General features: G+C 38.6%; 1 protein-coding gene across 1 annotated transcript in view; it reads left to right on the forward strand.

Moving 5' to 3' along the window:
• The first annotated feature begins 6,504 nt into the window (after positions 1–6,504).
• The window catches only part of LOC109868747 (LIM homeobox transcription factor 1-beta-like), a 97,016-nt gene continuing 79,661 nt past the window's right edge, over positions 6,505–23,859 (forward strand). The window contains exons 1-2 of the mRNA XM_031802219.1: positions 6,505–7,136; positions 7,638–7,824. Of these exons, the coding sequence (XP_031658079.1) occupies positions 6,998–7,136; positions 7,638–7,824 (326 nt within the window). The 5' untranslated portion in view covers positions 6,505–6,997. The remainder of the gene's footprint in view (positions 7,137–7,637; positions 7,825–23,859) is intronic.

Genomic DNA, 23,859 nt, shown 5'->3' on the forward strand with positions numbered 1-23,859 from the left:
AATCTGTCCACGCACAAACTATAAAGCACAGACCTAATGTTGGGATAGATTAAAAGAGGAAAAAGTGGGATACCTCGTCAGTTGTAGAGCTGAATGCGTTCAACTTGAATGTGTCTTCCGCATTTAACCCAACCCCTCTGAATCAGAGAGGAGCGGAGGCCTGCCTTAAATCGACGCCCAAGCTACTTAAAAGGGCAATATTATATATTCAAGGTAATTGTATGGCTACTTTTAGCGAAAATATTGGGTTTATCTAGTTAGCCTACAGAATAATTATGTCGATAGTATCTTTAGGCTTTGTTTTCACACCAAATGACCAGCACATTTTTATAAAAATCGATTCACCTAATTTAATTGCTATTGGTCCTAATCGCTTGAACATTATGAGAATATAACTTTGTTAAACATTTAATTTTTTTGTAATAAACTTTTTAATTTATTATTTTAGTATTGGAACAGGTAGATTTGACACGAGCCTTAGAAAACGAACGTTCTCTCTTTGCAAAGAAACATGCTAAATTCAAGTAAGGTGGGCTATTTTCATTATTAACAATACCAAAGATAGGCATTGCCTCTATCGAGAATCAGGTAGTGGCAACAGAATATCACATATACAAATTCCAGATGTAACAGCATTTGGCTTAAACTCAACATGAATCAACTGTTGCATGTAGGCTATATCCAAATTTAGTTTGACTACACTTTGGAAGTTGACTTAGCCCTTTTTATATTGATGAACCATAGCAAAGCCAACATTTAAACTGTAAAGCGTGCCGGTTTCTATGGTAATAGACCTGTTTATTATTCGATCATAAATGTTCCGTTTATAATATCAATATGAGACATGCCTCGAATTTTTCTCAATTATTTATACTTAGGTATGCGTAAAATGTTCAAGCCTGCTCGAGATGTAATCGAAAAAGATGTAATCATGCCCTCCTTTTTAGCTGTTTTACCTCTCCTGGTTGTAGCTGTTTTTACAAACGTAGGCCTAAAAGGTATTGCATATCTCCCAAATTGTGCATAATGTTATTTATCATTGATCATTAAATCGTAAAAAATAGATACAGAATTGACTTCATTTCCAATAAGGGCTATTATTTACGAAATAAAGTATATTTTAAGCCCAACAGCATTATCCGAAATATAATTACTGTACTCTTGTTAAACTTTCCAAAAAACGAAAAACACCTGTGAAGGCTTCATCAAACGAACTTCATCGAAGCAATAAGACTCCAAATATAGGCTTGGATTAAAAAGCGGAACGTTTGGTTTTATCCCATCTGGTTAGCTATCACTGGATTTGGAAGTCATCCAAATTGATGGTAAACGCTTTTCAGACCACAGCCGAACTATAAAAAAAAATGTAAATGATTGAATTATGCTTACCAATACCATCCTTGCTGCTCCTTCTGACACAGGAAGGATACGTAGAAGTAGGTTAATGCAGGTATATTCAGTATAGGTCGTGTTTTGTTCCCAGTATTCAGCCCTGCAAGGAGCACGTGCCTCACACCTGTTCTACAAAATGATCTCAGATTCGTTGGGAAGTGTTCACAAATATTGCTTTACAGACGTTGGGGTTTCACCTGGTGAAAGTGAAATGTAGCCTACGAAATTATAATATATTTTGGTTTTCAAGTCATGTATAAGGCTACATACTTGATGATAAAGCATATCTATATTATAAAGTAGCTGGAAGGCCTCGTCATTGTCGACGAGCCATATGTGTTTGGGGACATTGCTTATTCACATTAGCCCATTGCCTGCTAACCATTGACATGTGATAGATTTAATTGCGTTTCGAAGTATTTTATGGCCATGGTGCAAAGCATTGCTTTTATGAAACACTTCGAAAGCCAATGACATAGTCTCTAACTTCTAACCCAACATTATACTAGGCCTATATGTGGTTAGAACATTTGAACTCAATAGACGTAGGTTTATTGGCATAAAAGGCCAGACTATGGTAATAATTTCACGTTAGAAGTAGGCCTGAGCATATCGTGTTGAATAAATCTAGTTCAGCTGGGCTTTCGCGTTCAATGACAGTCGTTTTAAACTAAAGAGATCGATATAATGGCCAAATTCATTAAACGTTCACATCAGTTTCGTCCTCCTTTTCAATGAGAATGTCAACCGAGCTATTCGATAGACTATTTGAAGCCATCCATACATTACAACCATTTTTTAAATCACGAAAAGATGTGCATGCAGTCACTGACTGAAACCGCAGCTTCTTCAACAGCACTGGTGCACTACTGATCGTAAACACTAGGGGTCAGTATACTCCAAAATATCAAAGCACTGAGACAGGGGCATTACAGAAGTCTTAAAGGTCATGAAGTTTTGACTGCAATTTTCTGCAGTTGCTCTTCACCAACTTCACATATTTAGAGCCTCCTCTGCATTGTGGGAGGCTCTAAATCAACCAATCATTATAGTGTTTTTGTTTGACCCACGCCAACGTGACCAAAGACGTGACTGAAACAGGAACTGATTTTGCGCCATTCATGTAGGCTAATACATTGGATATACAAATGCATGTGATATTTGAAGCTCTCTCACCAAATGATAGTACAATGTACACACATCGTTTTTGAGTGTGAGATATGGGGGGTTGGAGACATGTTTATTTCGACAGTACAAATTCCAACTTGCATAAACAATGGCAACACTGAGTCTTGCTGTTGGAAATCCACATCAGTGTTTACCTTGGGCAATCACAGATGCACCGCCCCTAATTTCCAATAGTAGCCAATCCAGCTTCAACCCCACAGCATAGGCTAGCTAGCCTGTCACTAAAACCAATACTACCGCCCTCTACTGGCCGTGGTTAAGCTACCACATACTGTACATGTCAACTCCTCTTTTTCTTTCCAAGATTCCTTTCCTCACTCCCTTCCCTCCTTTCCTTTTCTCTGCTAGTTGTGGTTAATCCCTACCACATACTGTACATGTCAACTCCTCTTTTTCTTTCCAAGATTCCTTTCCTCACTCCCTTCCCTTCCCTCCTTTCCTTTTCTCTGCTAGTTGTGGTTAATCCCTACCACATACTGTACATGTCAACTCCTCTTTTTCTTTCCAAGATTCCTTTCCTCACTCCCTTCCCTTCCCTCCTTTCCTTTTCTCTGCTAGTTGAGGTTAATCCCTACCACATACAAGTGAACTCCTTTTATTTTGTAGATTCCTGTCCTCCTTTCTTCACTGACTTTCCTTTCCTCCTTTCCTAGATCCCTGTATTTTCCTCCTTCCTAGCTTCCTCTCACTTCCTTCTCTAGCTCCTTTCCTCCGCTACTAATCCCTTTCCTAGTTTATTTTCCTGGAGTTAACCATGGCCAGTAGAGAGATAAAGGAGCTAGTCAAGGCGATAGGGAAGGCGGAAATGGAGGTAGGGAAGGAGGAAATGGAGGTAGGGAAGGAGGAAATTGAGGTAGGGAAGGAAAAGTGAGTTAGAAAGTGAGGATAGAAGGAAAGGAATCTAAGAAAGAAAAGGGTGTGTGTGGTAGGGATTAACCACAGCCAGTAGATGGTGACAGTATTGGTTTTAGTTACCGGCTATGCTGCTGGGCTGCAGCTGGATGCATCTCCCAACTTCACTCATTGACTTTCGTCTGCAGTTGGTTGCTTCAACCTTACCACTCAAACATCCTAAATTCTTGACATATTTATTGCAATATCGTGCATGCGGCACAAGCCATCCTCTATTGTCCTACCCTGTTCTGTTTTACAGGCTAAGCTGTTTGTCATTTCAGTTTAGGATGCATTTATTCATATAAAATAGATTTTCTGATGTTCTCTAGAGAGTAGGCAGGCCCATCTTTTCATAGCACTGATGCAGGGAGTGAAAGTTACGCTTGTTTAGGCTACTCGTTACAAAAGTAAAATGTATTTAATAATTATAATAGGCTAATCATAAGAATAATACAATGTTATTATTTAAAAAGTTAACGTATTTGTCTTCGATATTCTACGTTTTTGTATTGTTTTGAGGAGTATCTGACTGAATCCGAACTCTATCAATCTGGCCTCTGGACTATATCATGGGACCTCATGAAGAATGCTGCAATCGTTCAACTAATAAGCCATAATAATTAGCCTAATAATAATAATAATAATAATAAAAAGTCAACAATAGAAAGTCAATTTTAAAAAAAATAATAGTTTCCCCTGTCAAGAACCTGATAATGCAAGCGTCAGTATAGAGGCCTAATTATCTCCAACAGAGTTTCTATCCCGATTACACGCTCGACTGCTACACTGAGAACTTAACTGTGGAGTGCATGGGGAAGCAGTCCATTTAGCTCAGTGGATCAAAATAACACCGTAAACCATACTGTCATTGACCTGTCCGTCCTGTCAGCTCCGTCTTGAATGCCAAACTCGTTTTGGTGGGGTCGCTCAACATTATTTTTGAAAGAGATTTTCTTAGGAAAACAATGGAGGGGAGGGGATGATGAACCTAATAACTCGCTAGCCCGAGGTACACTGCCCTAGAGGCCGAGGCCTGGGCAGCTGTAGCCTGATTTATAGCCTCACTTGTCCACTGAGCCACATTCTATTCTCATATATCTCAGAGAATTGAGGGGACACAGATTATTAACCGTAACATATAGGCCTATTAGCCGTAATAGTAGACACTAAGTTTACAATGTTGAATGTAAAACGTTAAAATATGTTGGAATGGCGATTTATTTTAGTGTTGACAATGCAGAATATTCTTTCACGCTAATTGTCAAATAAATTGATGGTTCGTAACCTAGGCTACATCTGTACTGTATTTTTATCCCTGCGTATATAGTTGGTTTGGTGGTGTTGTTATTATTATTATACCCTACAATTTTTTGCAACCTCTGTTGTTGTATTTGCTGATGAGGAATATGAATTATTATTTCGGGGGAAATATGTATTATTTTGTGGGGATTATGCAATGGCATTGTTCATACATCTGTAAGTGCACGTGCAAAAGGGCGACAGACTTTAGACCCTTCGGGTTGACAATAATACGATCCTAACGGGAATAGACACAGTATATAGACCTTTATAAACGTTTTACGTGGTCTGGACTAAATAATTAGACCACCTAGATTACATTAATCGTTTTCGCTCTTGACAAAAAACACAAAATTACCTTCATTATTTAGTCTCGGTTGATTGATTCGTGTTAAACTAATGCCAATATTATAGCGATCAAATTATCTGTCTGTGGCTTTATTCCTACAAAACGCTTTTCAATCCATTGGCGCGCAGGTTGATTTAATGAATTCATACAGGAAAATATAGGCCTACGAAATAGCCTATACAATCCCTCTTCTATTGTCATAGATAGCCTATAGATTGATATCTGTGAAATGAATTTTAGTGCATTTTAAGGACAAAGGAGACAACTTATGAATATTACATTTTTAGAGACGATATGATTCAGTGGAATAAAGAAGTGATGAAGGGAAAGCATTTCATTTCATAAATCTCCCGTTTTATCTGTGGGTTTATTAATCATGTAGATATGCCATTTCATATAGCGCGAGAGGGGCCCCCACCACCACCTACTACCACTTATGAGGGCTCTCCTCCGCCGGTGACTTCCAATTGGTCCAGGCCTTTGTTGTTATCGGGACCAATCGCCAGGTGATTCGGTTGTGGGAAGTCGACGGGCTTGATGCTTTGCAATAGATAATGCAATGGTGGTAAAAGTATGACTTTTATAAAATAATAATGATGAATAATTGTAGAATTTTCTAAAGTATTGAAAACACATCATCCTCAATGTGGGATATAGCCTATAGTAATGAAGTGATAAAAATAATAATGACATAAATAATAAAATTAATAATAATAACAATTATAATAAACGAAATGTAAAAATAAAATGACTAACCATATTCCTATAGTATTTCCAAATGGGCCAAAGTTGGATAATGCCCTCACAGCACCAACATCTGTTGAATAAAAGCCAATGTCACAATTTATTCATAATTTCTGTAGGCCTTACACCCTTAGAAAAAAAGAGTTCCGAAAGGGTTCGGCTGTCCCCATAGGACAACCCTTTTTGGTTCCAGGTAGAGCCCTTGTTTGTTCCAGGTAAGGTTCTACCTGAAAAAGAACCCATTTGGAACCAAAAGGGTTCTACCTGAACAAAAAATGTTATTCAAAGGGTTCTCCTATGGGGACAGCTGAATAAACCTTTTAGGTTCTAGATAGCTACGCTTTTAGGGGGGAAAAAAGGTGCTATCTATACATTATGCATTGAAGCGCATGTTTGTTTTGGTCCTATACTTAGCCTACATACTTAGCTTTAAATCACCACAGACACGTAGCCTTGTGTTCCATTTAACTTCAAGGGTTCTCTGATTCTCCTTTGGAGGCGGAACGATTCAGTTCCATGGCACTGAACACACAAACAGTGCGCACCAATAGCATCCCGCAGCAGCAGAATAGTGCAGAAAAAGTGGTACTGGGAGGGCAAGGGGAGGGCTTCTCTCCAGTTGCCTCAATCTCGGCTTCGCCCTCTTCAAGAGACTGTTCACTCGGCATGGCACATTAACTTTAACGCTCACTTTGGAAGGAACCTCTCCACTCGACGTCTCTGGATTTACAGCACTTGCTTATTACTTCAATTTCTCTGCAATATTGTTATTTGGGAGTCGGAGAATTCACCAGAAACTCAACGCTTTGCGTCGACGCTAATATATATGTTTCCATCCCGCACGATATAGGGAAACGCTAAACCACTCTAAATTGAGCAGGTGACAACCTTAAACCGTTCTTGACAAATGTGTTCCTTCGCTATGTCACGATTTAGTCTGTAACTTAAAACGTTTTTCATTGAACAAACACCAATAGGCTATTTATCACCGCGCAGTAAAAGTACAAAAATCCCAAGTCGTGTCTATTAACTACTCTTTCCCCCTGGTTTTGCCTCTGCAAAGAAGTTCAGTGTGCAACAAGGAGGGGTTTGGGGTGGAAAAGACCACACTGTCTGTGACCATACATTGTTATGGAAATTGCAACAGGTCTCGATTCATTGGAGAGACGCTTCTCGGCAAGGAATCATTCTGCCTGTTCAAAGATGCTGGACGGTATTAAAATCGAAGATCATTTTAGAACGGGAGCGGCCACTTTGGGCGTTATGATCGGTGAGTTTACGGACGGATGGGACCATATTATCTCTTAATATTCAAAAGTAAAGATACCATATGATATTTTTATTTAATGGATTCATTCTCTTAGTCTCATATGCCAGCCTGTGACGGCAAGGCCTTACAGAACACTTGGCATGCACCTGTAGCAATAAGCTACAAATAAGACGCATTATAGAAATTCAGATTTCATATTGCCTATTCAAATTATGTATGCAAACCCAACAGTAACTTTAACCTAACTATTCTCCTGACATCGATGTTAGTGGCAGGTTTAACTAGTGGCAGGTTTAACTGTTGCTTATGCATTATATTTGTGAGTAATTTAGTAAGTTTGAGCAACAAAGCTACGCCTACTAATATTGTTTTTATCTCCCTAACATACATGACAACTTTTTTATTGAGTAGAAAATCCTTGCCGTGTGTGCACTCAATATTATGACATTATGTATGTGAATCTGAAAGGTACAGCCATTCAAATGTTCGTTTATCACCCAGGTGCTGAATGCCATCATCAGGCCGTCTGCGAGGGATGTCAGCGGCCTATATCCGACCGATTTCTGATGCGGGTCAACGAATCGTCGTGGCACGAGGAGTGTTTGCAGTGCGCGGTGTGTCAACAGCCGCTTACCACAACTTGCTACTTCAGAGATAGGAAACTCTACTGCAAAATTGACTACCAACAGTAAGCACATATATCTTTCTATTTTCATTGGTAATTGGACCATGGTCGACAATGGAGTGGACTATATAACACCAAACTCGTTTGCCTTCAGCGCGCTCCACATTGGCGCAACTCTTTCTCTTCGCATTTTGTATCAAATACATAGTGGGGATTTTTATCTTATACAATCCCTTACTCAAGTTTGTGTTCCATAGCTATGTAGCTATGTTTTTTTTTAAATGATCATAGAGTTTGACAATTGTGCTATGTTTGGGCCTCCTACTTCATAATTATTCGAATTCGCCTTTGGAAACTAACCTAGGTGTAGGCCTATTTGCCAGAGAAGTTATATATTTAATGTTAACGATTATTTAAAACTAATTTCTGTGTAATTTTAACAATAAAACAGACCTAATTTAGTCTTCAGTTAACGATACATTCTGTTTCATATTGAAGTCATGCGTTATTATTTGAAGGCCTTCTAAATATATATTTTAAATGTCTTCGTATTTGGTTTTAGTGACTGGGAAATATCACATAGCTATTTTTGGTTTTGTGGTATTGTCATTGAAGTCAAAATCTTAAGGTAAAGATTTTGCACAGTGTATGTAGAAATTAAAGTTAAATGAAATCTAATCAGACATTTTTGACGTGGGGGTTCTATGTCTATAAACCTTGGGAAACTATATGGGGAAAAAATGTGTCTGATATAAGATCAATAACCTATATTCACTGCATCAATTTGTTTTTAAATGGTGTGTTTTAGAAATGTATATAAGATGATCTCTGCAATATAACATTTCTATATTGCCCGTGCTATTCGGGATCCTTGGGACGTCCCTACCCCATTGAAGTAGACGTTTTAAAATCGTTAGGTTATGGGTAGTGGTTAGGTTTAGGGAAGAGACGTCCCAAGGATAGAACTGACCATTTCTATACTCGCTGTTGAGTAATTATCTTTTGTACCTTTCAGAACGAATTCTATGATTATAAAAACCACAATACGAGGGATAATACTTTCTGTCATTGTCAGTAATATTTTATCAAGCTGACAACGCCTTTTATTATTAAAGACAATAAAGTACAAGTATTAGGCTATAACTATTATTACTATATTATAATTATATCCTCTTACTATTGCCATGCTATAACCTTTGTGCAGTTATAGCCTAGTTTTATCATTTTGTAGGTTTATGTGGGGTGTTGTGGTGCTGTTGCGGTTGTCTCTATGTATCAAACTATTGGGATTTAACATTTAGTTGTATGTTACATGGTCTAGTTGCATGGTCTCAATAGTTATGAGGTAACAGAATGGTAGAAATGATCAAAACGAAACTAATCAGAAAAAATGAAGACCTAATAATGTGTTCAATGTGTGCCTTTACTTTGATCGCCATGGAAAACACAGTTGTGATATTAGAATATATAAATCATGATATTAGAAGATAGAAATCATGACATTAGCAGAATGATATTAGCAAGTATAAATCATGTGTAGTTCTGAGGGGCTGCCTCTGGTGGGGTTAGCAGTTAGTATATGTGGGGGCCGTGTGCAGACAGTTTGGGCAGTGTGTAGACGGTGGGGTGTTTCACGTTCTCAGCTCACTGCACTGTTGCTCTTCATGCCTGTCAGTAAGTTTTAAGGGCTCTTTGTCCAAGGGCTTTAAACATTGCTACTTCAATCACTGCGACATTATCGCTCCCTGCTAGAAGTCTGGCAAGGAACAATGGGCGACATCCATTGCCTGTGTCTGTCTGCCATTCAGCAGCCTTCCCCCGACATGATGGCAAGCAGTTTGTAGGAACAATGGGAATTTTCATAGCCGCAGCTCGGAATTCCTTCACCTGAGAAACGCACAGATTCAAGGGCTTTGGCGCATGCATGTTTTTATTTTTAATTTTTTAGTATTTTTTTATTTTTTTTACCGCAGGTCAAGAGTGGTGTACTAACGTTACTAGAAGCTATTGCTAGTGTTTTGATGACGTAAGTCATTGAGGTATATGAGGGAGATATTGTAAACGTGTTAGTGGGAAGCTTGCCAATAATATGAGTGCGCAAATCAAAAGGTCATGAGATTTATTTAATGTACTTTTTTTTTTTTTATCCACGTGATTTATTTTTTTAATGACCTGCTGTCATTTTATAGTGTCATATTTGAGGTTTTGGGTAGGCTTTTCTCCTAGAATTTTGTCATTGCGTTCCTACATTTGCTCCTACGAGGATGTTGTTGATCAGCTGAAAGATAGTGCCTTGAGTCTACATTCAGCCTGTGTCGCTGCTGTGAATATTTGTAGTTTCATTCTGGGGTAATGCAAACATTGGTTTAGGCCACGATCAGTCAAAACTAAATCAGATTTTTTTTAAGTTAAAGTTAATATCTGGGCTTGGTGCCCAAACCATAATGAAATGATTTGTAGGCCTCTCTTCAAACTCAAAATCCTCATTATTGTCAAAAAGTTAACTGACTTTATTTTGTATCCCTGTAAGTCTCAATTTAGGACTTAAGGTGATTCACACATTTAATGTAGACAAATAGGCCCACATTGAAAACATGATATTTGAATGTTTCCATTAGTTTTCTACTGGGATTATTTTCTTGAGAAGTAGTTTGAATAGATTACATGTCACCAAAAGGTCATTACAGTAAATAATTACAGCATTTTAAACTTAACTTCCAAAACATTCAAATTGTTTATAACAATAATTTAGAAATATTTATCAGAATAGCTTTGTGTTATGCCAATTGTTGCTTTTTAAGTATATATTTTTTCTCCACATGTTGATGTAATTTAAAAATATTTTTTTTAGACTTGTTTATGTGGGTATTGAAACAAAAACAAATTGAATGATGGATTGTAATAACATTATAGTATGCATTTAGTGTTGTTTTATCCAGTATTTTCCTTTGTGGTAGTCTAGAGCAGCTAAAAGCAGTGCCCGTCACTGGTCAGGCATGCTAGCTGTGTTCCTGGGGGCTAGTCCAATAGTGAGCAGGATGCCTCTGCATGTTTAACCCTTTGTTAAATCTCTCCATCTTTAACACTCACACAGCCTTGTCGTAGTACTTGCAGCCTCTTTCAAACACATGACAAGAAATACACTTATCAATTCTCTCGCCTAACTACAAAATAGTGTTTACTCACAATGATGGGATACTTAGATGTCATTCACACTCATTCTCACTTTTTATGGCACTCATTTAAGACACATTAGTCAGACCTAAGGCAAAGCCGGCAGCCCCTGACAGGTCGCTGGAGAGAAGGAAGCAGACAACACGCAGTGCACTGTAATTATCTGTAGGCTACTGTAAATCCTAATATTTCCATCCCTCCCCAGCAAACTAAAGTTGGTTCTGTGAAAGTTCCAAGAACATTCGTTAGGTCTCGGCAAATGTTCTCATAACACCAAAACTGTCCAGTTTTGGTGATGATTATAGAATATTTGCATAAAACATTTGCCTTATGTCGCAAGAATGTTCCTAGAACACATTTCATCTGTTCTTTTTAAGGTTCCCAGAATGTTTCATTAGGTTGTGGTAACATTCTGATGGGAACATTAGGTGAACATCACAAAAGATATCTTCCCAAAACACAACTGTCCAGTTGTGCGGATTATTCTACAATGTTTTTTATTTTAGGGTGTAAAAAAAAATATTCACCTGATGTTACAAGAACGTTCCCAGGATACATTTAATATGTTCTATAAAGGTTCTCAGAATGTTTCATTAGGTTGTGGGAACAGTCGGGTGGGGATATCACAAAACATAAGTTCCAAAAACACAAAAAAACTGCCCAGTTGTACGGATGATTCTACAATGTTTATTTTAGGATGCAAGAACGTTCCCAGAGTCTTCTTCTTTATGGTCAATCAGGAATTCCATCCTTCATTAGACATAGCTAACCTTTTAATTTTTTAAATATTTTTATTTTATTTTTACCTTTGTTTAACTAGGCAAGTCAGTTAAGAACTCTTATTTACAATGAGGGCCTAGGAACAGTGGGTTAACTGCCTTGTTCAGGGGCAGAACGACAGATTTATACCTTTCGGTTACTGGCCCAACGCTCTAACTACTAGGCTACCTGCCGCCCCACTCAGGGAAATACGGGTAACTGGGTTGTTCACCCAACCTCTTTATATGCTGCATACTTCTGGACCATATTTACAAGGTATCCAAAACTATGAGTTCTTATCTAGGATCAACTTTTGCTTTTTAAAAAGTAAATTTATACACAATGTTTTTTTTTGTTTTGTTATTTCTGACCGTATTTATACATTTGGATGAAATAAAGCCATCCTTTCTTTTAGTAGAGTATATCTGAGCTTTAATTTCAATGTTTTTTTTTCAAAAGAAACATGAATATGTGGGTTTGAACCTGCAATCTTCAGCTCTGCAGTCTGACAAGGTACAAATCTGTCGTTCTGCCCCTGAACAAGGCAGTTAACCCACTGTTCCTAGGCCGTCATTGAAAATAAGAATTTGTTCTTAACTGACTTGCCTAGTTACATAAAGGTAAAATAAAAAATAAAATTAACCCTCTGCGCCAACAGGGGATAGCTGTGGCCTTGTGGGTGACCCAATCAGGACACAGGACACAATTTCTGAGTTATTAAAATGTTCCCATCCTCTTCATATGCTGTGATTTTATACCACTATTTTATCGTTTTCTTTCTTCATCATGTGTTGAAAGTCTTAAGAAATGGGATATTAGATGGATAGAGATTCCTTTAAATCGCTTGTATTCTTTGTGGTGCGTTTTAAAATAAAGATTCAGAACCTTCAAACTAAATAAGAAAACCTCTTGATTTGTTTTCTGCATTTCAAAATCACAGCATATGAAGAGGATGGTCACATTTTAATAACTCAGAAATTGTGTCCTGATTGACCATGTGCGTCTGAAAACCCACAAGGCCACAGCTATCCCATGGTTGCCCATGGGATAGTGAAGACTGTACAATAAAGGTGTCCTGTGCAACTGAACTTAAACATTGTATGAATGCCATCACAGCTGATCATGTTCCAAATATGCAAATTGTCATGTCCCCACAATGTTACCACAACCTAATCAAACATTCTGGGAACCTTTTTAAAGAACAGACTAAATGTGTTTTGGGAACACTTGTAACATCAGGTGACATTTTTTTTTGTACTCAATAGAAACATTGTTGAATCATCTGCACAACTGGACAGTTTTTTTTGTGTGTGTTTTGGGAACATATATTTTGTGATTTCCCCCACAATGTTCCCACTAGATTGTTTCTTTAGGTTGTGGAAATATTCAGGGAACCTTTAACAAACAAATTAAATGTCATACAGGAATGTTCTTGCAACATCAGGTGAATGTTTTACACAAATATTCTATATTATTCACTATGAATGGACAGTTTTTTTGTGTTATGTGAACATTTTCCGCAACCTAGCGAATGTTCTGGGAATTTTTCAGATAAGTTATTTTGGTTTGCTGGGAAAACATTACTGGTACATTGTGTTATTACGTTACCTGGAAACCTAATGAGAACGTTTGGGGAACGTTCTGTGGTGGTTGTTACAGATGTTGTTTACGACATTTTAGTGAACATTAGGAGAACACTATATTTTTTGTTGTAAAATATAAATATTTATCAAAAAAACATCTGAATTGGGATGTTATCATTCTGATGTTAAATAAAACTTAAATAGGAAGTTTATGTTCCTGCTTTGGCTTTGTTGACACCTCCATTCACTCTGTAAATGGTTTTAATTTACAAGCGTCTTTTTTTTTTTTTTCTGAACATTTTACGTCATGTGTTTTATGTTGTTGTGTGTGTTCCTTTTGAGCCGCCAAATGATTTCTGATTCATGCCACTATGCTATTTCTCGACAACACTGTGAGCTTCTTTACAAAGTTGTGTCAAATGGAACATTTAGTAGCTGCCTAAATACTAGAGCAGCTTTCTACTCACAGGCGGAGTCTACTCTTTAAACTAGTTCTGCAGCTGTTGCAGTTCTAGGCTAATTGCAATACTATTATGTGTCGAAATATATTTCGTTTCTGGACTTTATACCTGGATAATGTTTGTCAACAGGCTACTTTTGAAAATGTGTTTCGTAACATTATTTCACCTCTGGGGGTAATGTGTTCTGGGACATTTCTGGGAAGTTGTACACCTGGCAACATAATTATTTGCATGGATTGAAACTTTGATGAAATTCCTGCATCTTATTCAATATAACAATAATGCTAATAATATATGGCAAACAATTGTATTTGTGCATTTTACGTATGGGTGGCCCAAGCGGCGATCAAACCCGTGGCCTTTGGTGTTGGAAATGCCTTGCTCTACCTACCTAGCCACACAGCGCCACATATTTGATTGTATCTTGTGAGAAAATGGCAATACATTTTAATATTTTTACGTGAGCATGAGATGAGACTGTGTCCTGGGGACTGTGTGCTGGGGGAGAGTAGACAGTGATGTCATTTCACCATAGAATAACACAGAGCTGCTCCAAACCTCACCAAGGCTAACATGTGGGCTCCAGCCAATTGGGGTTTAGGATGTCTCCCTGGCAACCAGGCGACTATGCAGCAGGCTTTGCGTGAAATTTGGAGAGGAATTCCGTGTGTGTGTGTGTGTGTGTGTGTGTGTGACTTTGAGAGTCATTTATTTGTTTTCAGAACAAAAGGAGAAAGCAGAATAATCCTAATAATACATTCAATATCAGTATTTTGGTCACCATCTTTCCAGAACACAAAAGCAGATCCTTCGTTGAGAATAATAGTTGAAGTGCATCTCAATGGATGAAATGATTGTTTTGTAAATGTTGGATGGTATCCCACTAAACATTTCCAATGTCCATGTACAGTACAGTGCCTTCAGAAAGTATTCACACCCCTTGTTGTTAGAAAGTGAGATTAAAATGGATTTGATTGTCATTTTTGTTGTCAATGATCTACCCAATATACTCTGTAATGTCAAAGTGGAAGATAACTCTATAGCATTTGTAATAAATAAATAAAACACTATGTCTTGATTAGATAAGTATTCAACCCCCTGACTCAAACACATGTTAGAATCACCTTTGGCAGCTATTACACCTGTGAGTCTTTCTGGGTAAGTCTCTAAGAGCTTTGGACACCTGGATTGTACAATATTTGCACATTATTATTTAATACATTCTTCAATCTCTGTCAAGTTGGTTGTTGATCATTGTTAGACTCTAGTCTTGCCATAGATTTTCAAGACTATTTAAGTCAAAACTGTAACTAGACCACTAAGGAACATTCAATGTCATCTTGGTAAGCAACTCCCGTGTATATTTGGCCTTGTGTTTTAGTTTATTGCCCTGCTGAAAGGTACATTTGTCTCCCGGTGTCTATTGGAAAGCAAACTGAATCAAGTTTTCCTCTAGGATTTTGCCTTTGCTTAGCTCTATTCTGTTTCTTTTTATCATAAAAGAAACTCCCTAGTCCCTAGTCGATGACAAGCATACCCATAACATGAAGCAGCCACCATCCTTGAAAATATGAAGAGGTACCCATCAGTGATGTGTTATGTTGGATTTGCCCCAAACATAACGCTTTGTGTTCAGGACATAAAGTTCATTGCTTGCATTTTTTGCAGTTTTACTTTAGTGCCATATTGCAAACAGGATGCATGTTTCAGAATATTATTTATTCTGTACAGGCTTCCTTCTTGTCACCCTGTCAGTTAGGTTAGTATTTTAGAGTAACTATAAGTTTGTTGATCCAACCTCAGTTTTCTCCTTTCACAGCCATTAAACTCTGTAACTGTTTTAAAGTCATCATTGGCCTCATGGTGAAATCCCTGAGAGGTTTCCTTCCTCTCCGGCAACTGAGTTAGGAAGGACGCCTGTATCTTTGTAATGACTGGTTGTATTGATACACCATCCAAAGTGTAATTAATAATGCAAAGGGATATTCAATGTGTGTTTTTATTCATTTTTTTATACCTATCTACCAATCTTTGTGAGGCAATGGAAAACCTCCCTGGTCTTTGTGGTTGAATCTGTGTTTTGAAATGCACTGCTTGACTGAGGGACCTTACAATTATCTGTATGTGTGGGGTACAGAGATTGCACACACAGTGAGTCCATGCAACTTATTATTTGACTTGTTCAGCAAAGTTTAAACATATTTAGGCCATGACAAAGGGTATGAATACTTAAGACATTTGGGGATTTAGTACAATTTTCTAAAAACATAATTCCACTTTGGGGGTATTGTGTGTAGGCCAGTGAAAACAAATCTACATTTGATCTATTGTAAATTCAGGCTGTAACATAACAAAATGTGTAAAAAGCCAAGGGGTGTGAATTCTTATGGAAGGCACTGCATTTCCTGGTTGTGGCTGCTCCTGACGTGGAAAGCCGTAGCTCCTGACGATTGTTCCCCTGGCGATGGAATTCTAGGGACGCTTTGTCCGTTGGGACAGGGCTCGAACCCAACAGACTCTCTTTTAAGCTATGTTTATATTACTTCTGCTCAGAAAATATTTCTCAGTTTACAGAGACAACAGAGCAACCCTCCTTCTAGAACAGTGAATACAAAATAAAACGCTTAATTAATAAGGAGGAAGAGCTCTGAGATTATATATTTTTTTTAGCAGTTTTCTCTGAATGAAATGCCATATTCGTCACTCATTTCAATTCAGGCAGATTTGACAGGGCACGTTCAGTTTTAGTAAACCCTCAACACGTCTTGAGTGGTTGATGCTGAAAAGAGCAAGCGAACACAGTTGTTCAGTCCTGAACACACACATCCCTCGTGGGTGATGATGTTCTTTGTTTGTGCTGATGGGGACTTTTTTTGGTCAGTGGCCCATTAGCGAAGCCTTCTTTTTTAAATGTTGTTTTTTAATTAACTAGAGCTCAGGACCCCAGTTTAAAATGCTGACTAAGAAGATTTTTTTGACCTGCATGCATGTTTTTTAAACCTACACTATCCTTGACCCCCCCCCCCCCCCCATGTCTTATCCACCCACAGGGGGAGAAACAATATTTATACATCTACTGTATTTGAGCATGGTAGGCTTTTGACTATGGTCCTACAACCAATTCAGGCCCTTTCTTAGGGACTGTTGGGTTCTATGGTTATGTGGAGATTTTCAGGGATGTTCTCTTTACGTGAAGAGATTAGAGCGTCTCCTGTACTTTTTGGCCAGTTGTACTGAATTGTTAGCAAACACAGAAAGCCCTGAGGTATTTGCACATCAGTCTATGAGAGGTTATTTCAGAAAGAGCAAGTGGAGAGCATTTAGCTGTTAAATCAAAGAATTACACAGAGTGATTTGAAGAAAAAGTTATCTTTTTAATGTATATACATATATATATGTGTGTATCTATCTATCTATCTATCTATCTATCTATCTATCTATCTATCTATCTATCTATCTATCTATCTATCTATCTATCTATCTATCTATCTATCTATCTATCTATCTATCTATCTATCTATCTATCTATCTATCTATCTATCTATCTATCTATCTATCTATCTATCTATCTATCTATCTATCTATCTATCTATCTATCTATCTATCTATCTATCTATCTATCTATCTATCTATCTATCTATCTATCTATCTATCTATCTATCTATCTATCTATCTATCTATCTATCTATCTATCTATCTATCTATCTATCTATCTATCTATCTATCTATCTATCTATCTATCTATCTATCTATCTATCTATCTATCTATCTATCTATCTATCTATCTATCTATCTATCTATCTATCTATCTATCTATCTATCTATCTATCTATCTATCTATCTATCTATCTATCTATCTATCTATCTATCTATCTATCTATCTATCTATCTATCTATCTATCTATCTATCTATCTATCTATCTATCTATCTATCTATCTATCTATCTATCTATCTATCTATCTATCTATCTATCTATCTATCTATCTATCTATCTATCTATCTATCTATCTATCTATCTATCTATCTGCTGAAAAGAGCAAACAAACACAGTTTAGACATGTTGAGGGTTTACTAAAATGTTATTTATATATAGATATATAGAGAGAGAGATGTATATATTCAGAAGAAAATAGCCCAAGTTAGCAGCTTGTACAATATTGACAAGATATTGCTTCAGCTTGCCTGGCCTCTGGCTCAGCAGTGTGTTTCAGCGTAGCTTTAGCTTGGGCGTGCTCAGTAAGGAAGTATCTAGTTTCATATCAACACATCCTTCTCAGTCCTACCATCCAAGTGTGGTGATGCAATTATCTATCATTCCATAATGTGCAGAGTTTTCACTCTTCTTTTTTTTTTAAATTCAGCTGTTTTTCTGCTTCTGTACCAAACCACTCAGTTGTTTTAGATGCCATATTGTTGGTGACAAGATTATCCTCACGTTCTTTTCTTTGAGTTAACAGGATACATGCATTTTTATTTTATTTTAGTATGCAAGGTACAATTTTGTTGACAAATCCGTTGCCTGGTCTCCAAATTTTTGAACTTTTTTTTATTTTTAAGGGCACTCCAAAAATACTAGTAAGCGTCATCCAAAATATGGTGCTGGATGTTTACAGGTTTTTAATAATGAGAATCCGTTTCAGAAACCACTTTTCTTTGACGTTTTATTACAGTACAAAACTATTCATAATGACCTATTTTTTTGCGTTTTTCTCAAAATTGTCTGTCACAGAGCACTTAACAAAAGGTCCAGACCTGAAGTCATTTGACGCTCGAAACAACACAGCCTCTTCCTCCCTGAAGGCCTGACAACCTCAACGTGACTGTTTATGTGTTACTACTATAGTTTGATTAGCCCATTCCTGACCCTGTCAGCGAGAGCGATCCAACGAGAAAAGGAGCACGGTGTCACAGATACAGGATGAAGACTCCCATGTAATATTGTACCAATTGTTTTACTGTATAAAAATATATATATTTGACCAGGTAAGTTGACCGAGAACACGTTCTCTTCTACAGCAACAACCTGGTGAAGAGTTAAATGGGGGGAGGGGAGGGGAGGGGAGGGGAGAGGGGGGGGATGAATAAACCAACTGAAAGCTGGGGATGATCAGGTGGCCACAATGGGGATCAGATTGGGAATTTAGCCAAGACACCGGGGTTAACACCCCTACTCTTACGATACGTGCCATGGGATCTTTAGTCACCACAGAGTCAATCAACAAGTACATGACACTCAGCTTAAATGCACACAAGATATTCAAGAGTCCACTGTTCATTATTTTATTCAATTTCACAATCTTGACTGGGTAGTGAGTTGTCTTCTGTAGAAATATTGAGCAGGAAAGCAACCCTCGATTCCTGTGAAGACAGACAATGAGGTACAAAGCTCCTACCTCTGTAAGTCACTCTTACTCACAGGCAAATATTAGTAAAATGACTTGGATCCCCCCCCAATATCATTCAGGCAACGTGACGTTTCTATAAGATTCTGTAAGATCTTCCTGTTCTCTCGGGATGGCCCTTTTTCGCACACACATGTGGAATGGAGTCAGGGAGCTAGCCTCCTCCCACTTCCTGTACGTTACCCCCCCCCCCGTAGTGGAATGCTTCTCCAAATACAGCGGCCCACCTCTTCTTCCACCGGGGTGCGAGGAGTAGCTGTCACCACTGTGGCAAGTGCTGCCATGCCGGCGCTGTGTACCCAAAGCCCCGCTCTCGCGCCCAGACGCCACATTCTACCAGTGTGTGGAGATGCAGGCGCAACCTGACAGAGCCCCCCCCCCCCCCCCTCCACGAGAGTATTTGAGTAGAGGGACTGCTCCTTGCCCATAGCCACGTAACTACGGGTGGCATAAACACTTAACTGTGAGTGGCATAAATTGTTTGTGATTAATGACAATCCACTATCACCATACAAGCAGAGTGAAGCTACTTGAGTTACATGTTAACCCATAAGAGATGTGAGAGAGACTGTGTAACATGTTAACTAACCCATAAGAGACTGGGTAACATGTTAACTAACCCGTAAGAGACTTGGTAACATGTTAACTAACCCATAAGAGACTGGATAACATGTTAACTAACCCATAAGAGACTGGGTAACATGTTAACTAACCCATAAGAGACTGGGTAACATGTTAACCCATAAGAGACTGGGTAACATGTTAACTAACCCATAAGAGACTGGGTAACATGTTAACTAACCCATAAGAGACTGGGTAACATGTTAACTAACCCATAAGAGACTGGGTAACATGTTAACTAACCCATAAGAGACTGGATAACATGTTAACCCATAAGAGATGAGAGACTACTCTGAGCTATCACTGATAGCCCCTAACCCCTGCCCCCACCTTCCCACTTTTTCATATACACCCTCTTCATCTTCTAATGAGATTAGGTTACCCCATGTTTCTGTAGCAGCTGACTGACACTGATCTGTAATTTTATCACTAACTGTGACACTAAGCTCCCCTCCGCTTTGTCCTCAACGGAGGGGCAACGGAAGACCGGGCTCCTAATCCCCTTATTTGTGTCAAGCACGGAGTAAAATGGTGGACAGAACAGTTCAGAATGGGATGGGGCTCTATAATTACGCCCACACCCCCCAACCAACAAAACCCTCCTTGGCCAAATGAGCATGAGAATTATATCCCCCCCGGTGCACTTCCAACACCCAGCTCTGCCAAGAGTATTGATTTGGCAAAATTCCCTGAAGTATCTTTTCATCCTTTGGTGTCGGGGCCTTTTTCATATTTCCAGTTTTAAAAAAGTCAGTGGTTGCCAGTTCTGTCTGTGTTCTTTTCAGCTAGACTCTTCTTTAAAAAAAATGTTTTATTATCCTGGCTTTGCCAATATTGCTTTTAAATTCTAGATCTCCCTCTTTCTCTCTTCAGGTTGATACGGTGTACTTGAAGGATGAAAGGAAGGAGTTTGCTCTCACTCTCTGCGAGAGTGTATTTGATGATTCCACTCTCTGTGAGAGTGTATTTGATGATTCCACTCTCTGTGAGAGTGTATTTGATGATTCCACTCTCTGTGAGAGTGTATTTGATGATTCCACTCTCTGTGAGAGTGTATTTGTATTTGATGATTTCCTCTATGCTATATTAATACCATAGACTTGGAGAAAAAAATGTAGGCCAACCTCCTCTTCCACGGTTCATTGAAGGCCAACCTCCTCTTCCATGGTTCATTGAAGGCCAACCTCCTCTTCCACGGTTCATTGAAGGCCAACAGCGAGAAATATCATGAATTCATGAATTCAAATGATTTTAAGGTTAAAATATATATATATACAAAAATCTGTTGCTGGTAATACTGGCGTTTTAAGTGGATAGAGGTGAATAGGGCTTCCAGGAATGCCGCAGGAAAGCCCCCCTCACTGGTTTTCATTTGAGTACAGTGACTCGAAATGGACTGGAAGGTGACTCTTCACAATGCCACTCTTTCTGTATGGAGCCTCTGCAGTCTGCACTCGCTGTACGGTCCTATACTCCCCTTTATGGACCTGGGCATGGTACATTCCTTTGTGCACACACCCTGGTTGGTCATGTTTCCAGGTGGGGGAGTCCACCCATGGAAGGGGTTTTATGGGGGGAGTTTATTTATTTGTTTGGCCTTTCTAGAGAGAGTTTCCTAGCCACCCTGCTTCTACACCTGCATTGCTTGCTGTTTTGGGGTTTTAGGCTGGGTTTCTGTACAGCACTTTGAGATATCAGCTGATGTAAGAAGGGCTTTATAAATATATTAGATTTGATTGATTTTCACCTCCAAGTGTTTTGGAAGTCTGTTAGGGCAAAAGGCCAGATACACTGAAACAAATGTCGTCACTCTAAAAGTCCCATCAGGTGGCCTGATTTTCAGATACGTCACGTGAACAGGACAATCAGGGAAATGGTTCTTATTGCAAAGCATGTAAATGTTTTTGAAACAAACTATTTATATTCATCTGACTATACACAATAATTGTATTATTATGTGTCATGTAACCGTGAGCTCATTGGCTTCCTCTCAGTTCTGTTGGGGAAGCAGGTGGTCTAACGGAGCCTTGGTCTGGCGTCTACCTCCCCAAACCCTCTGCACCACCGACTCCTCCACATTGAGCTTCAATTCTTCTTCATGTGAAAAGTTTACATTTTTTTTGAGAAAAGACGTAGTTGTAAAAAACTTCTCTATCGTACGTCATTATTGCACATTTTAGACTCAAATAAAAGAGAAGTTAAGGAGTCTTAAGGAGGAATTTATTGAGAAATCTTTGTAGCCTTTTGGAAAATGATCCGCGTAGCTGTAGACTTCACATGACTAGTGAGGATATACGGCCTCTGACACCTTTTTAACTTTTTATATATTACGGTGGAATCTGTTGCTAGGAAATCGGTGTCGATTTCTGCACAAAGCGTCTCCTTGCGACCTCAGACACTTTATCTTCCTTCTGTCTGGCTACGTGTTCCTCCCTGTTACACAAGACGATAAAGCCTGTCAGTGAAACTGTGGAGCCTCTTAAATGTTTTGCTATCTGCCCCCTCTGTCCAAGCCAACCATAATTCATTAGTAAACGAGAAGGCATGCAGGGTGTCACATTGTAAAAATTAACAGCTTTGTTTTATTAGAAACCAAAAGATCTAGAGTGTTCTCCATCTATCAAAGGGAAGGAAGTGTACCAGGGAGTACATCCAGGACCCGGGCACAGCGGGCTGTCGGTAACTCTAAATATGCTCCATCCCTCTTGGAGTGCGAAGCAGAGGGGAATAAACGCTCAGTAAACCCAAAGAAACAACACTGGGACCAGCAATAGCTCCTTTAAACTCTCTCTGTTTGGGTATTACAGAACTCCATTAAACTCTCTCTGTTTGGGTATTACAGAGCTCCATTAAACTCTCTCTGTTTGGGTATTACAGAGCTCCATTAAACTCTCTCTGTTTGGGTATTACAGAGCTCCATTAAACTCTCTCTGTTTGGGTATTACAGAGCTCCATTAAACTCTCTCTGTTTGGGTATTACAGAGCTCCATTAAACTCTCTCTGTTTGGGTATTACAGAGCTCCATTAAACTCTCTCTGTTTGGGTATTACAGAGCTCCATTAAACTCTCTCTGTTTGGGTATTACAGAGCTCCATTAAACTCTCTCTGTTTGGGTATTACAGAGCTCCATTAAACTCTCTCTGTTTGGGTATTACAGAGCTCCATTATTAAACTCTCTCTGTTTGGGTATTACAGAGCTCCATTAAACTCTCTCTGTTTGGGTATTACAGAGCTCCATTAAACTCTCTCTGTTTGGGTATTACAGGGCTCCATTAAACTCTCTCTGTTTGGGTATTACAGAACTCCTTTAAACTCTCTCGGGTTTGGGTATTACAGAGCTCCATTAAACTCTCTCTGTTTGGGTATTACAGAGCTCATTTAAACTCTCTCTGGTGGGATATTACAGAGCTCCATTAAACTCTCTCTGTTTGGGTATTACAGAGCTCCTTTAAACTCTCTCTGTTTGGGTATTACAGAGCTCCATTAAACTCTCTCTGTTTGGGTATTACAGCGCTCCATTAAACTCTCTCTGTTTGGGTATTACAGAGCTCCATTAAACTCTTTCTGTTTGGGTATTACAGAACTCCATTAAACTCTCTCTGTTTGGGTATTACAGAGCTCCATTAAACTCTCTCTGTTTGGGTATTACAGAGCTCCATTAAACTCTCTCTGTTTGGGTATTACAGAGCTCCATTAAACTCTCTCTGTTTGGGTATTACAGAGCTCCATTAAACTCTCTCTGTTTGGGTATTACAGAGCTCCATTAAACTCTCTCTGTTTGGGTATTACAGAGCTCCATTAAACTCTCTCTGTTTGGGTATTACAGAGCTCCATTAAACTCTCTCTGTTTGGGTATTACAGAGCTCCATTAAACTCTCTCTGTTTGGGTATTACAGAACTCCTTTAAACTCTCTCTGTTTGGGTATTACAGAGCTCCATTAAACTCTCTCTGTTTGGGTATTACAGAGCTCCATTAAACTCTCTCTGTTTGGGTATTACAGAACTCCTTTAAACTCTCTCTGTTTGGGTATTACAGAGCTCCATTAAACTCTCTCTGTTTGGGTATTACAGAGCTCCATTAAACTCTCTCTGTTTGG

Source organism: Oncorhynchus kisutch, linkage group LG23 (assembly GCF_002021735.2).
Source record: "Oncorhynchus kisutch isolate 150728-3 linkage group LG23, Okis_V2, whole genome shotgun sequence".
NCBI lineage: Eukaryota > Metazoa > Chordata > Actinopteri > Salmoniformes > Salmonidae > Oncorhynchus > Oncorhynchus kisutch.